Source organism: Pezoporus flaviventris, unplaced genomic scaffold, assembly GCF_033815535.1.
Source record: "Pezoporus flaviventris isolate CSIRO_AGI_PZ_B2104156 unplaced genomic scaffold, CSIRO_AGI_Pfla_v1 ptg000015l, whole genome shotgun sequence".
Lineage (NCBI taxonomy): Eukaryota > Metazoa > Chordata > Aves > Psittaciformes > Psittacidae > Pezoporus > Pezoporus flaviventris.
The window spans coordinates 19075287-19091396 of record NW_026892563.1 but is presented as its reverse complement, the minus strand read 5'-3'; the positions used below and the strand labels follow the sequence as shown (position 1 = coordinate 19091396).

Sequence of the window (16110 nt, the reverse complement as noted above, 5' to 3'; positions counted from 1 at the left end):
GGCTTGGCAAATTGTCACAGTATGTGGCCTCTGTGCTGGAGCTGGCTGTGGGCTTGGAGCAATGCTGTAATGTGAAGGATGAAAACAGGATTTTCCACACTTAAACCTCAAAATAGACTCTTAACCTTGAGCAGGGCTAATCTCAACCTGAATAATCTGGGTATGAATTATTGGAAGCTCACTGTTAGAGCTATGAGTTCATTGTTTAGGAATGAAGCTGTTCTTCATGTACAATTTGCCTCTAAGATAAAAATAGGTTAATATGTTTTTTCTTCTTGTGGTGCAACAGTGCCAGACATAAGAGATAAGTAAAAAGAGGCTGAGCTAAATGGCATCACTCTAACCCAAAATCCAAAAGTATTTATATCGATCAAAGTTGACCTGTTTACTTTCCTGACTCAAAGTTGTAAATATCTCTGCAAATGAAATCTCTTTAATATTAGTCATTTCTGTAACTGAACACGTACACAGCGCCTAGTGTTCTAGAATGCTAATTTGATAATGATAATAGGGCAGGCTGGAAAGGACCTCTACTTTTTTACCTATGAGTATATTTAGTATATTTTTAGAGCGCAGCAGAAATCCTGCTGAGCTAGATCATTCTAATGGAAATGCAAGAAGACCGTTGCAGTAAGCCCAGCCTGTCTTGCTCTTTCTCTTCTACCTCCAGCCTTCTGGTGTACTCTCTGAGTCCAATGAGAGCAGAATATTGTCACTGAGACCCACCTCCTGGACTCAGGAGGAAATATGCTTCTTTTGGGCTGTCAACAGTGTACAAAGAACTTTTGGCCTTATAAATGAGGTTTGGCTCTTTTTTTTTTGTTTATATTTTTTAAGCATAATTTGATCTTTCAGACATGTTTTTACAACATGATTTTAAAAGGTTTGATTTATATTTTTTCATACTCCCTTTAAAGGCTTAGGCAGATGCCTGAGCTTATGTTTCATCCAGGTTCGTTTTACACCATCAAAGAACCTATTTAAATGTTACTTGCACATCTGAGGAGCTCTAGGAAGTGTAGTACTTCTGTGGGCAATGGAAAAAGAAAAGGGAATGCAAACCTCAGAGTGGGTTTGACAGTGAAATGCTTAATTTGCACCAATAACTGCTAATGCACAACAGGATTTTCCAGAAATCCAAATGGTTCAGCCACAACTTTTTTTTTTTTTTTTGTTTACTATATACAGCATTGAAGGATGCTGATGAGAGTTCACAGTGAGATAACTGTCAGTGTAGTCTTATTTTGTTGGCTTTATTTTCTTCATCTTTAAAGAAAGACACAGTGTCTCCAAAAAAATCTTTTCTGCAATTTAGAATATTCTCTCATTTGTAATTTTGTGCCCAGGAAGGCTATACTTAGTGGGTTGTTTTTTGTTTTGACAGGAGATCTATAGACCTCTCTGAGCTTTTAATGGTTTGTTTACATACAAACCTTTTCTTGGGAAGCCAAATTTATGGACCCTTAATCCATGATCAAGTCTAAACTGTAGGAGAGATTATGCTCTCTGCAGTCATGCTTGGAATAAATTCTGGTGTGTAATCCTGCCGGACAGGACTCCTGAGGGCACTTTAGGTGTGCAGTAATCTCAATGACTAGAGCAGCTAATACATTTCACAGAAACAATATCTTCCCACTCCAGTGAGGGAAATGACACTGCCTGAAATATTGTGGCTGTTGGCACAATATACGCTATCAAGCTACAGAGGTAGGTGCATAAAAGCCTAGGTATGTAAAGACGTGCAACTGCAGCTTGGAGTTCCTTATACATTGACACTCTTCCACAACCTCTGTGTATTAAAAAAAAAAAAAAAAAAAAAAGAAGTCCTAGTCTCTGATAAGCCTTTAAATCACTGTTCCGAGGAACAAGTTTATTATTATATTTTTGTTGTTGTTGTTTTGTGAACAAAAAGGGATGTGTTGTAGGTATTGATTGTCCATGATACACCACTGGACAGCTCTGACTACTGTGTACCCCAGAGGGAGGTTGTTGCCACAAAACAATGAATGATTTTCTCTAAGTTAAGAGTTCCAGACTGGGAACATTTACACGCTGTAACTCAGATTCAGGCTTCAGTATCCATCTGACAAGTTGGATTGACTCTAGTTTCAAGGAACAAGGTAGTCACTCCGTTAAAAATGTTGCAGCTTGAACTTTTGCATTGTAGATGTGTTCCTCTTAGATCAACCCCTCACTGGTTCCACAAATAGGAAGCAAAATATGGCTTTTTAAGGTCTGATGAAGTGAACAGCTTTCCAAAGCCACAGCAGCAGAAGAATAGCTGCAACTTACCAGATGTTTTTCTTCTATACTCTGAGGAAAACTGCTGTAAATACACCAAACTATCACAGGCTCTCTCTCTCACAGAATTTATTCATATACATGTGTTAACAGAAGTATGTGACCCGCAGTGCACCAGTACTACTTACCCGTGCTGTCTTCATATACTACTGTTACTATTTTCCAGTTGTAGTACAGTACAAGATCCAAAACTGCCCTGCTGATGGCTGCATAGTCTGGGTAGAGGTTGATGTAAAATGCATCTTTGTTGTCCACCGTAGGGTGCTTCCATCTGGTTTGAATATGTGGGACTTCAAGTGCATTGCAGATGGACTGCACTGCACTGACAGAGGAGCTGTGAGAAGGTCCGAACAGAGCAGCTACACCAAGAGCAAGCTGGTCACATGCTGAAGGGGAGAGTAAGGGAGAGGAAAAAGATGCTAGTTGGCAAAAGAAAGGAAACTGTGTGATGTTTATTGAGATAATTATTTTCCATCCATCCCCATCATTTCAAAGTGAGAATGGGTAACCATGTTTCTCCCCAGATTATCAAGAGATTTGTAAATGGTTCCTGAAAACAGCTTTACTGATCAGCATTATATCCCAGAACCTGCTCCATAAAAAGACCCCAACTTCCCTGCTCATTACCTTCAGATCACAGTGATTCCTAAATGTTTTTTCTCAGAATGGCATTATTCTGGAGAAACCAGGAGTTTTCTTTCTATGGGCTTGCCAAAAAGATGTCACATGAATTAAGTTTCATGGCAGCGTGTCTGGAAATACTTTTATGGAACCACGAAAAGCACTATATGGATTCCCTCCATGACTGGCAAGCTTCTACCAATGTGACTTGCTTTAATTTCAGGCTACTGGAGGAACATAAACATTAAAGAGCACTACGATTAATGGTGCTCCATAATCTGTGTTTACAAAATAGTCAATGAAGCCTAAAGCCCTCAGTAATGACAAAGGAAATAAAGAGCCAACACACACTAACATTTTAATACTCTTCCAAATTAGTGATATGCTAGTATCAACAAAAAATTCTTTCTCCTGGTGCCTGTATCTCAGACAAAAGAATCCCTCTTGTAGGTGTCTTTTCACTTTTCTTTCCCTCCTCTGTGTTTTTAGGCTAACAGACAGAAGACGAAGTAATATTATTTTTCTCCATTAGAAAAATTCATTGCAAATGTTTCTAATAAGGTTTATGGGTTGGGGACAAGCCCTGTGCTTAGTTGCAGTGCTGTACTCCTTGTAAGGTAGTTCTTCGTGGGAAATTTAGAAATTAGTCTAATTGGGTGAAATATTAAGTATAACAACATCCAGAAAACAATGAGATTTTTTAAATTAGTATTTATCTCTCTGATAATAATACAATATGACAGAAAATCAATTATTTTCTCTTTTCCCTCTATAATTGAGTGTTTTACAAACAGTATAAAATCACGTGATTTCAAGGTTTAATTCAGAAGCCTTCCTAAAGGATCACAGGTTTTAATTTAAATAATATCAGTAATTCCTGATGTGAAGAAATTACTACTGTCAGCATGGATTCCTTGCACATAAATTTACAAAAATATTTGAAATTAACTTCTTCCTACAGATTAAATGGTGAACATACTTCCCCAATAGTCACAGAAGAGATTCTCGCTCTACAGGGAATCTAGAGTCCTGTCTCAGTCTCAATTATATGGATTGTAAATCCAGCATACTTATTGTTGATCATGTATTGTTCCAGTATATACTTGAAAAAAAAAATGCAATAAACACAATTTAAAGCTATTTTTGATGTTTTTTTGAAAGCCTTCTACATTTTTCCAATCTTTAGTAAGAAATTGAAGTACCATAAAAAGAATTAAGTAACTTAGATGTTTGAAAGGTGATGGATCATCAACATTCTAGAATCATAGAATCATAGAACAGTTAGGGTTGGAAAGGACCTTAAGATCATCTAGTTCCAACCCCCCTGCCATGGGCAGGGACACCTCACACTGTCCAGCCTGGCCTTGAACACCACCAGGGATGCAGCATTCACAACTTCCCTGGGCAACCCATTCCAGTGCCTCACCACCCTTACAGTATAAAGAACTTCTTCCTTATATCCAATCTAAACTTCCCCTGTTTAAGTTTTAACCCATTACCCCTTGTCCTGTCACTACAGTCCCTAATGAAGAGTCCCTACCCAGCCCCCTTCAGATATTGGAAGCTGCTGAGGTCTCCACGCAGCCTTCTCTTCTCCAGGCTGAACAGCCTCAACTTTCTCAACCTATCTTCATATGGGAGGTGCTCCAGTCCCCTGATCATCCTTGAGGCCCTCCTCTGGACTTGTTCCAACAGTTCCATGTCCTTTTTCTGTTGAGGACACCAGAACTGCACACAATACTCCAGGTGAGGTCTCAAGAGCAGAGCAGAGGGGCAGGATCACCTCCTTGGACCTGAATGATCCATGATGTGAAGCATGTTTATTTTGCAGCCTTCCTTTGCCTTCATAGCAGACGTATCTTTTGCCTTATAGCAAGAATATCTTGTACCACATACAGTGACAGATATCACAGTCAACTGCAAATCACATCTGTAAAGCCTTGGTGACTTACGGGTCTTTTGTCAGACTTGTTTGCATGAGGTTGTGTGCACACCACTGAATTCCAGGAACTAGATTGCTCTCTATAAAATTCTATCAAACTTCAAGCTTGCCTCCTAGAGGCAAAGGAATACATGGTGCTCAAGGAAAGTTGTAACTTTTTTACCTTTCTATTTTAGTCTGCAAGCAATTTAGATGAAAGTAAATTAAGCCATAATCTTCCTTTTGAGAATAAAAGAATAGAAAAAAAAAAATCCAAATTTGTCAACTCCAGCTCTTCTAGTTGTTTATGACAGAGAAATTTACTTTTATCTCTAAACCACTGAAGTGTTACTATTTCAGGACAGGGAGACAACTGGCCTCTGTTCTTTAAAGTACAATAGAAATAATTTTTTAAGTATGATGGATATCTGTGTATGTGTTCTAATTATGGGTTGTGACATCCCACTGTGCTCCCTGTTAGTCTGTGATCATTTTCTGCAGAATTCCAGGTGGCAAATCTATTTTTTGGAAAGAAAAATCGGTTGGACTTGTCACCTTCCATCTGGGGCTCTTAGCATGCAGAGAGGATGTAGGTGTTTTATCAGAAACTAGATGACAGGTCCAAGTCAAGCTTGATTCTTAGTTCAAATAACTTTGAAAGATGAATTTGATGTTACCATTCATATACACATATTACAACTGGAACAAAAAAAAAGGAGACAAGGCTGGGGAAAGGTAGTAGAGAACAGTAATTGAGATAACTACCTCTTCTTGAGGCTTCAAAACTATCAAAAAGGTTAATTCTCTGGATGTCATAGGTTAATGTGGTATTAGGCATCAGTGTTCTGTTTCTATTAATGTTGGTGACTGCAAACTTGAAAGCCAGTTCTTCAGTATTAACAGGTTCATTTTCCACAGTTTCAAATATCCCTCCTGTTGAAACAGAGATAAATAATAAGTATTATTCACCTCTTCATTGCTGTACATAAAAAGAGAAAAATAAATTATGAACAATAATAATCTGAGTGTCCATAAAATTGCTGTTCAAAGCAGTACAGCAAAAACATATTCAACCATTAGTTATTATCTAGAACATCATCGTAGATTAACACAATATTATGAATGTTGCTTAGACTAACATCTATGAAAGATGACACATGTGTATTATTCAGATCTTTCAAAGGAAAATTTGTAAATGCTTGTGAAAACTTCTGTCAAGTTCTTAACTAACTAAAGTAGTGATATTCATAGGTCTTGTTCCTCCTGCTCCGATCTAACCTATGTTAGGAGATGAAACTTGGATGTGTTGGAGATATTTTTTGAAGTGTTTCTGCAAATCCTGGCAGTACAAGATCCATATTCAGAAGTGTGTTAGGAGCTTGAGTAGAAATGGACTTCAAGTTTCCACTTGAGATCTGTGTCTTAGTAGGGCTTTGTTTTTTTATAAACCTCAGGCAACACTGTTGGTTATTTCTCAGTTTGCTCAGGGACAGGTGAATATTTTTACTTTTTCAAAGCTCATTGCTGAATGAACTGAACTTGTTCAGATAGAAGATTTCACCACTGCGCTGAAGTACTGAATGATGTCTCCAGTGGTATAGTATCTACCAGCACCATCATGGCACTGGTTTAAATGTCTCCTCACAAGGACAGTGCTGGATGCAGCACAACTGTCCCAACTTCCTATAATTCCTCTAGAACAGAACCTGTAAAGAACCAATCTGAATTTGACTGTAAATATCCAATCTGAATTTTGGAAGCATAATGGACGTCTTTGGCATATATTCTGAGATGGGGAAGGTGGCTGTGTTTCAAGTCAACAGGCTGTCCCACTTATACTGGAATGTCTATTCCCTCTAGCCTCTAGAGACTTTATTATACCAACAACATATTCAGACTGTCTGGGAACATTGGGATTTGATGAATGCATAATAAACACAGTTAATTTGAAAAAAAAATAGCTCTTTTAAACACCAATCTCCAGCTTCAGTACTTGATTTTGCAAGTATAATTTACTCATTTAGTGCAAGTCACTAGAGAATACTTTGTATTTCTCAGTTACATATTTTTATACTTCCCCATGTGAAATCTGAGCCCTAGATATTGCTTTATATTTTCTGAGCATCAGAATGTATTCAGCTAATGTGCTGCAATCTCTTGCAATTTTGATGCCACCAGCGTAGGAATAGGGCAGTCATTAGCTGACAATCAGGAAATGGAACACAGTGGAATTAAAACCTGTTTCGAATTTTAACTTAGCAATGAAAACACTGGAGGCTATCAAACCTAAGTTGGCAATGTAATCTCTAGGTACTTTTGAATATGCAGCATTATATTATATTATCTCTCAAGCCCATATATAACAACACCTTAACATGACCTAAGCAATTTGCCAACTTAAGCAATTTTCTTGCTCACTATATCTCTTTCTCATTTACAATACACATGTATTAGAACCTTAAAGACTTTCTCATTTTTTCCTTTCTCGTAAAACATACAAGGTGATTACAGGAGACTGTGACACATAGAAATAAATGGAAGAAATTGAAGTGTTGCTTTTGGAAGCAAATGTAAAACCTCATGTGGAATGCAAAAATGCAGCAGGATTTTTGAGATTTGCAAACTATAGGATCACCAGAAGGAAAAAAAGAATCTAAAGCCTGTTCTTTCAGATCCTATAATTCCTCATTTCAGTAATGATATTAACCACTTTTTTAATTTTCTAGTTAAACAAAATTTGCTTTCCTCCCTTTCACCTGAGAAAGACAAGTATTTTCAGTGAGCTATAATGCCAGCTTCGTCTTAGGCCATCAAGATACAACTGCTGTGCTTTGCTTGGACCCCTACAAGAATTAGCAGAACGTTGATTCATAAGGCAAGGTTGATGTCACTGAGTATAATGGACAGCCTGAGACAATTGTTTAATAAGACAGGGCAAACGCCATCTCTCCTAGCTTTCAATAAGACGAGTCTCTTAGCATTTGATTGTGGCAAAAAAATATTCTCTATCATCTTGGAAATCATTATTATGCTAGGCCTGTATTTTATTTTATTTTAAAATTAAAACAACTTCATTTCAGGGGTGTTGGAACTAGACGATCTTAAGGTCCTTTCCAACCCTAACTATTCTATGATTCTATGATTTAACCACCTTGAGGTAACTTTCATACCTATACATACACAAGCACTTTCTCATTCTAGGATCAGAACTTTTTCCAGACCTCTAATCAGTTTCCTATTTAATAGAGATTAATTTTAATCAGTGTATATCTATGAACTATTTGTACTTCATTGGCAGAATTTTGCAAATTTTTGCTTGATCCCCTTTAAAAAAGAGTAGAAGCTTACTGGGCAGAGGAATGAGTGGAAGGAAAGGAATGATGGAAAGAGTCAAAGTTTTGCATGGATGTGTTTCCTAAGCAAACTAATCAAAACTATATATGCACTATCACATACATTTCAGATCTTCAGAGAGGTCTCTTTGGAAGTCAGCGGGATAATCAATATGTTGGTACCCCTTCAACATATTTTCAAGGTTCCTTTTGTACATGTTAACATATCAGTAAAGCACTTAGAACTTTGGCTGCACACTTTAATTTGATGGTAAGGTGCCCAGGATAGGTCTGAGCAAATGGGACAGATAGTCAAGAAGTTCATAATTTTACACAGGAAATTTTGTTCAGCTGATGGAGATGCTGAATAGGGTGCCATTTAGAGTCTCAGAAAGCTAGTGCTATTCCCTCCCCAGTAGAATCATAGAATCATAGAATCGTTAGGGTTGGAAAGGACCTTCAGATCACCTAGTTCCAACCCCCCTGCCGTGGGCAGGGACACCTTACGCTAAATCGTATCACCCAAGGCCTCGTCCAACTGGTCTTGAACACTGCCAGGGATGGAGCATTCACAACCTCCCTGGGCAACCTATTCCAGTGCCTCACCACCCTAACAGGAAAGAATTTCCTCCTTATATCCAACCTAAACTTCCCCTGTTTAAGTTTTAAACCGTTACCCCTTGTCCTGTCACTACAGTCTCTAATGAAGAGTCCCTCTCCAGCATCCCTATAGGCCTCCTTCAGATACTGGACGGGGAAGTCCTGAGACTACAAAAGTCATTCTTCCAAGTCAACAAATATTTACTTGACTGAACGTTCTCCTGATTAAACCCTAAAATAAGCACCAAGTACTGCCTTGCTGCCCATGAACAAAGTCCGTGAGATAGTTTATGGAGGAAATAGTTGCTTACTGTGAGTGAAGTCTGGAATAGATGCATTGTGAAAAGTTTGAATTGCTACCTATTTGAGCTTGATTTTTCTGTTGACACATATATGTGTAGAAGAGTTGAAAAGTCCATAAATCTGCATCACAAACAAGCCAGCAGATAAAATGTCTGTCCTATGTAGAAGTGTTTCATGCATGTATCCTTAATGAAATTTAATAATTTAGTAAAGTTTCACTTTTCTCGTGTTCTGCTGATGACTGACAGTCAAGCTTAGAATTTATTGTAAAGTCCAGGTTAAAAGAGAAACAGCAGAGTAAATGACAAGTTTGATGAACCAGTTTGTCAGAGGATTCCTTTAAAAAAAAGTAATTACTGTACAACATTTTAAAAACAAATTAACCACAGGATTCTACAAGGAAAGAAAAAACTTTATATTAACTCAAGATATATGAGGCTATTATTGCTAAGCACAAAACCAAGCACTGGTTTTCAAAATAGGCTGCTAGTAGCACACATATGGGACAAAGCTGAAATTTTTGAGCCCTCCCTTTCACCTCCTCCCCAGTTATTCGATCAGGTAGTGAATCCGGTGCAGGAGCTTCAGCCGACCAAACGCTGCTTAATCCTGGTCAGTGGCAGACCTGGCCTTTCTTCTGCATAGGTGCTATGTCTGCCCCCCATGATGAGTGGTATCAGCCACCTGAGTCATCAGGAGGCTGCCTACAAGAAACCAGATAAGTGACAGACATATGTGCTCTGCTTCACATGGAAGTCAACACCTCCCCTCTGGTACAGCTGATAAGCAATTCCAGATGTAGGTTACCTGATCCTGCCAAGTGCAGGGAGTAACTATGCCAGCCACATATGAGAACATCAGTAGCAGAACCCAACATTTGCATTAGATTAACTTAACCGGTAATCCTGCTTCAGCACACGTGTGAGGAAGCCTTTCACTGTCAGCATTTACTTTATAAAGTGATGTCTGAGAGGTTGAAGGAAAAAAGCTGTATATGCCCCTACTTTGAATTTAGCTGTGGAAAGTAAGAGGAAAATGACTACTTGGTTAATGTTGCTTTGACATGAAATGAGGGCTGAGCCACATGAATGACTGCTCTTCAGAGAGGATCACGGGATGCGAGTCAATTTGACAAATATGACAAAGCATCAGCCCCATTCACCCTCTGAAGGAAAAAAAAAAATCTACAGCAAGTAAAATGTCAAAAATATAAAGGCACATCTCAGTAGGCACACCTGAAAAAGCAGTTTCACTCCTCCTGAGCAAGCAAATATTTCCACTTAAAGGGGTCATCATGGACAGAGAGTGTTTTAGAAAAGGTTATGGCTGAATCAATTTCCATACCTCTCAATGGGTCTCAACATTTCGCTTCAAGACAAGGCAGAATGCAAAACCTTGCTACTGGGAAAATTATTTATCCCTGTTTTAAAAGCAGTCATAAACACCAACAGCTAAAAATTGTTGACTTTTCTGATGGCAGTTATCAGCCTATCTCCCTAAGCTTCTTTGGTCAGGTTTTCTCGAAGCAAAATATCTCACCACCAATATTTCAGTCCCAATACAGCAGGCGTGTTGTGTTTTTTAGCTGCGTATATGTAGAACTACCTGAGTAGCCTTGAAGGACTTTGTGATTTCAGTCAGTGGTATCACTTTGATGCTTTCAAAGTAAAGTGCTAACTTTTCAAAATACTTAAAAATCTATATCCCTCTTGCAGGGAGATTTTCCTTACCTACTCCACAGCAAACATAAGAACAGCATCTTACTGCTTTAGTTGGGTTTTTTTGTTATTTGTTACTCTCTATTGAGATACTGTAGAAAGACACATGAAATGGAGGCAGGCTTGCAGAGAAAGGCAGTACCGATAGCCTGCAAAACAGAGTTGTGAAAATGCCATGCTTTTCTAGGGTGGTCTCTATTTCTGACACATAAAGGAGACAGAAAGAGAAAAAATGTGTTCTGCTCTTAAGCCAGCCCAAACCCAGTGGTCACCACAGACATACGTGCCAAAAAAGAGGTTGTTTTTCAAAGGTAGATCTTACTCTTTGACATTTTCATGTTCATTAGCTTGATGGATAAATACCGTGTTTCCTAGTTAAATTGTTAGAAGTCTTTCCAGTACATGGATGGCTGTGAGGCAGCTCCATGCAAGTCTGCGTCCACGCTTACACACTGGAACAGCGGTCAACCTTCTTCTCCTGCCAGGATTCAACTGTGTATCAGCTACTGAACTGAGCTCCAGACATTTTTTATAATATTCATTATTATTAATAATCTCTACTTTTTAACCCGTTGAAAATACTGGCAGTTTAGGGAAGTCAGTTGCTTGTAGAGTTAAAGTGTTGCTGAATACTAGATACAGTATTAGAATCATAGAATCATAGAATAGTTAGGGTTGGAAAGGACCTTAAGATCATCTAGTTCCAACCCCCCTGCCATGGGCAGGGATGCCTCACACTAAACCATGTAGCCCAAGGCTCTGTACAGCCTGGCCTTGAACACCACCAGGGATGGAGCATTGACAGCTTCCCTGGGCAACCCATTCCAGTGCCTCACCACCCTAACAGGAAAGAATTTTTCTTTATATCCAATCTAAACTTCCCCTGTTTAAGTTTTAACCCATTACCCCTTGTCCTGTCACTACAGTCCCTAAAGAAGAGTTCCTCCTCAGCCCCCTTCAGATACTGGAAGGCTGCTATGAGGTCTCCACGCAGCCTTCTCTTCTCCAGGCTGAAAAGCCCCAACTTCCTCAGCCTATCTTCATATGGGAGGTGCTCCAGTCCCCTGATCATCCTCATGGCCCTTCTCTGGACTTGTTCCAACAGTTCCATGTCCTTTTTCTGTTGAGGACACCAGAACTGCACACAATACTCCAGGTGAGGTCTCACAAGAGCGGAGTACAGGGTCAGGATCACCTCCTTCGACCTGCAGGTCACACTCCTTTGGATGCAGCCCAGGATACAGTTGGCTTTCTGGGCTGCGAGTGTACACTGCCGGCCCATGTTCATTTTTTCATATTCAAGGACCGTAAGTCTATCCATCAGATATAATGAGATTTAAAAGATACATTTCTGGGATTTTTATTTCCTGATGAATTTTTGTCTCCTAGCATGCCATCTCTTTCCTTCAGCCAGCAGTCAAGCAACTTAAACACAATAAATCAGCTACTTATATATGCATGTGACTCCAGGAGTAGCCATATTAGTAGTAACACCAAGTATTTTGACATTCTGACAGAAATGAAAGTGAGAAACAGGAGGTGTCAATAAAGCTGAAAGCCGTATGTTGTTTATGTTCATATTCAGGTTCTACACTTCGAAAGAATGCTGTCTGAAAACAAACTTGCTGACCATGCAGTAAAAGCTGTTTGAAATATTAAAACATACACAAGGATAGTAGAGGAAAAAAATCGAGCTAAGATTAACAATTAAGGTTTTCCTCATAAAGACACAGGTATTTTTCCATTGAATAGAGAAAAAAGGGACTTTCTATGATTTATAACTCTTTCCAGTTAAGGATAAACTCCTCATTTCTGTATCACTGATGTCCAGGTGTCCTTTTCTTGTCTGAGGATGTCCTAGTTTTATAGTCTGAGCATAAGATGTGCACATTCTCATCTGCCTGGGGAGGTGTTTGGTGCACAGGATGACACACTGAATAAGCGATGTGTAACCACAGGGTCTGCTGGTTGTCACTGCTCCATCCCTGTAGCTTTGAGCCACCAGCAGCTTCCAAAGGAAATCCAGTGTCATGACACGCAGGTGATATGCTAGCAGGATTTCCAGAAACATCTGAACATCTGTCTCCTGGAGGGATTTATGCTCTGAGAAGCCTCCCCTCCTTTCCAGAGCACCATCTGAAAACAGGAGGTCCATGAGGCTTAATTAAAACCCACTGTCAGTCACCAAAGAGAAATGAGAGTTAAAATCCTAATGACCGTGAAGACGTGTCACTGTCTTCCCAAAAGAGAGGCTGTTGCTGATGCCAAGTAGGAGATTTATAAAGCCAAATTAGCATGCAGTTTGCCCTTGCTCTCTGTCAATATAGATATGGACTCACATCACTCTGATGCCAGGATGGCTATGGACTCACATGCGCTTCTTTAGCTCAGTGGGGCTGGTAGAGCAGCAAGGGTATACCTGTTGGCTCAAAAAGGACCAAGACACAATGAAATGGTGCTTATGAAGGTTTTTTTCTCCAGATAATGTCCACTTACAGAGTTAAAGATCTTGCTACCTGGAATGAAAGCACTTGCTACTGGAAACCCTCTCCAAGCATTTTTTATCATCCTTGCCTCTTACCAGAGAACATACTGTCCTATGCCACACGGTGTCTGACTAAGAGTCAGTGCAAGTGCATTCATTACAGAGTTAAGTCTGTGCATTCGTCTTACCAGAAAAGAATAATCAAATGACTTATTACTTAAAGGCTTACCTTCAGCAGACAGTTTAACAGCATCTTTTTTTCAAAGTTAGCTCAATGTGTAAGATTAGTCCAGAAACTGGCCATTACCTCTGAATTATACATGACCTATAAATCAGTCTGTTACATGTGTGTATGTATAGTAAAAGAAAAAAAGTTTCTTAGGAAGAATCATTACCAATCACAATCCTACAGCAAACAGTAACTGCATTTTACATCTGCAAATCCAGGCTGAAGTGGGTTTACTCCCCTAGGTTCTCATGGAATTACATGCATGGCGTTGGCATTTGACTCACAGAATGCAAACTGAAATCATTAGCAGTCTTTGCACAGGTGAGTTTACCCTTGTAACAGGGACCTCTGAGTTAGGCAGTTATTATCTTTCTCATTTTACAGACAGTGAAACTGGGAGCTTGTGCCACTTTCCTACAATCACTCTGTCTTCAATTTGTTCAAAAGCTGTTTTGGAAACCTTCCATACATTGTGCTCTGTTTCAGACTATTCCCTCCCTTTTTCAAGCCCCCGTCCTTACCTTGGCATTCATCATCTTTGCATTCACCCAGTCTAGTTCCTGTCCAGTGTGCCTTCACTTTTATTCCTTATTGCTAAACCCTGCCAAATGTCACTGCCTTTTCATCGCCTGTGCCAGATCCTGGATGTGGATAATTCTTCCTCCGTAACCCATCATCCATCTGTGGGCTTTCACAAAACTCAAAACTCTACCTTCCTTGTTTTCAGCCATCTAAATCTAAAAAAAGAGACGGTGGGCACAGAAAGGCAAATATCTCACCTGGATTTTCTGCCTCCTTTGTCCCCTTCTTTGCATTTATTTGTTCTGCTGTTTCTGTACATTACAAGCTCCTCCAGGCTACAAAAAATTTGCAACCAAACAGAATAATTTGGAGCAGGGCTGGCCTTGAGGGTCATGGTTACATTTCCTTTCCAGGTCTGCAAGGTAGGACTGGGAGCTGAAACCTGGGACAGGTTCATGACCTGAAACTTGACCAAGAAAGACGAAAGGGGGTGCAACCCAGGCATGAAACACAGCAAAAGTGAGGATTGTTTTCTTAAGATTAGGTTTGTTTATAGAAAAGTCACTGACTATTTGACAAATTGAGTATCTCATTACTCAAAACTGCACATCAGAAATCCAACACTGGGCACGTATTTAGGACTTGTCTGTATTCCAGTCACTTTTGTGAAGATTTTGCGCTCAGCTTTAACAAGAGGTGAGGTATTGTTTATCATGCTTTGCAGTCTAATTCTAATCACAGGGACTCAGCCTTTCTGTTACTTTCATGCAGCGTGATTAGTGCTTAATTACACAGCGATGAAACTGGTAGAAATCACATTTCAGTTTCAGATCTCATGCAGACAGGTGTAAGGACTGTGACTGCCAAAGAGCTACAACCCCTTATATGTGGTCTGAATATATAATTCATAGCAAACAAGACCTAGTTAAGGATTAAGATGAAGAGCCCAAATGAGGGAAAAGGTCTTCAATAGAAAATGGTAAAGCATTTCTCTGTCCAAAACATTCTTTATGAGAGCCAAGGACAGGTTTTTATAACTATTTGTGCTCTAGCAAGGTGCATCTAGCGATGCTTTTATCATTTGGAAAGCAGGGATAAAAATATGTATGTGTGTATATACATATACGAAAATTTAATCTTATTAAGATACAAAGGTCTGCCTTTTCCAATGGGATTTATTTCAGTTCATCTTTTGAGTTTGGAGATATTTCCCAAAGGTTCAGTTGGCATGATTCATATTATAGAATTTCTAAGTAATGAACTTTCTTTTTTTAACAGGGAAAAAAATGGTTGGCCTGATTTAGGTATCTCCTGCAATACAGGGGCAGTACTCTCTGGAAAACAAAGACTCATTTCAGAGGTGCAAACTCTCTATTTGATAGAAATTTTAAAAAACTATTGTCTTGCTGCCTTTATCGTATTGCTTTTACTTGATGCAGAGGCTAGTCAGGAGGTACAGAAAATGTAAGATAATACATATATTATTTATATATCTATATGTTTGTTGTTCTTTCCCACAGATAACTCCACTTGGCCAAACTAGCTATCAATGCATTGCAGCATCAATTTCAAATGAGACAAAAACCTGGTTTTGAGAGGGAAAAAATTGGTTCTAATTATCCAGTTACATATGCAACGTTTGGCCACATCAGATGCTATTTCCATCCATGCAGCAAGAAGAGAATAAGAATTGTTTCCATTTGCTTCTTGGAGCTAGAAATAAAGAGATGAGCCTTGCAGAGACAAGGGCTCGATTTTATGTGAGATGTTTTCTCCAGAAGGAGGGTACTGGCTAAAGCAGCACAGAGAGAATTTCAGCACCCCACCTCCCCTCTGCCCATACATAAGATCAGGCCCACTTGACAGAGCATGGCTTGTATGCTGTTCTTTGCAAAATTACATGGCAGAACAAGCCTTCAACAGAACCACGTTTTAATCAGGATGTGTGGCATGAACAGAGCTGTTCTCTTCAGAGCTCCCCAGTAACCCCATGAAACAAGGCAGTGCTGTTGGGGCATGCACTCGCTGCAGCACAAAGAAGCCCCCTCCCAATGCAGATCCTCTGCTAAGTGTGTCAG

At 39.4% G+C, this 16110-nt stretch overlaps 1 protein-coding gene across 5 annotated transcripts in view; it reads right to left on the bottom strand.

The window, feature by feature from the left end:
- Positions 1–16110, bottom strand: part of GRIK1 (glutamate ionotropic receptor kainate type subunit 1) — a 168524-nt gene that overhangs the window by 72603 nt on the left and 79811 nt on the right. For all 5 annotated transcript variants that reach the window (XR_009743458.1, XM_061453726.1, XM_061453725.1 and 2 more), the window contains exons 2-3: positions 5609–5776; positions 2430–2687 (exon numbers count right to left, since the gene is read on the bottom strand). Coding sequence is in view for 4 of the 5 variants with exons in the window: in XM_061453726.1 (XP_061309710.1) it covers positions 2430–2687; positions 5609–5776 (426 nt within the window). In the remaining variant the exon portion in view is untranslated. The remainder of the gene's footprint in view (positions 1–2429; positions 2688–5608; positions 5777–16110) is intronic.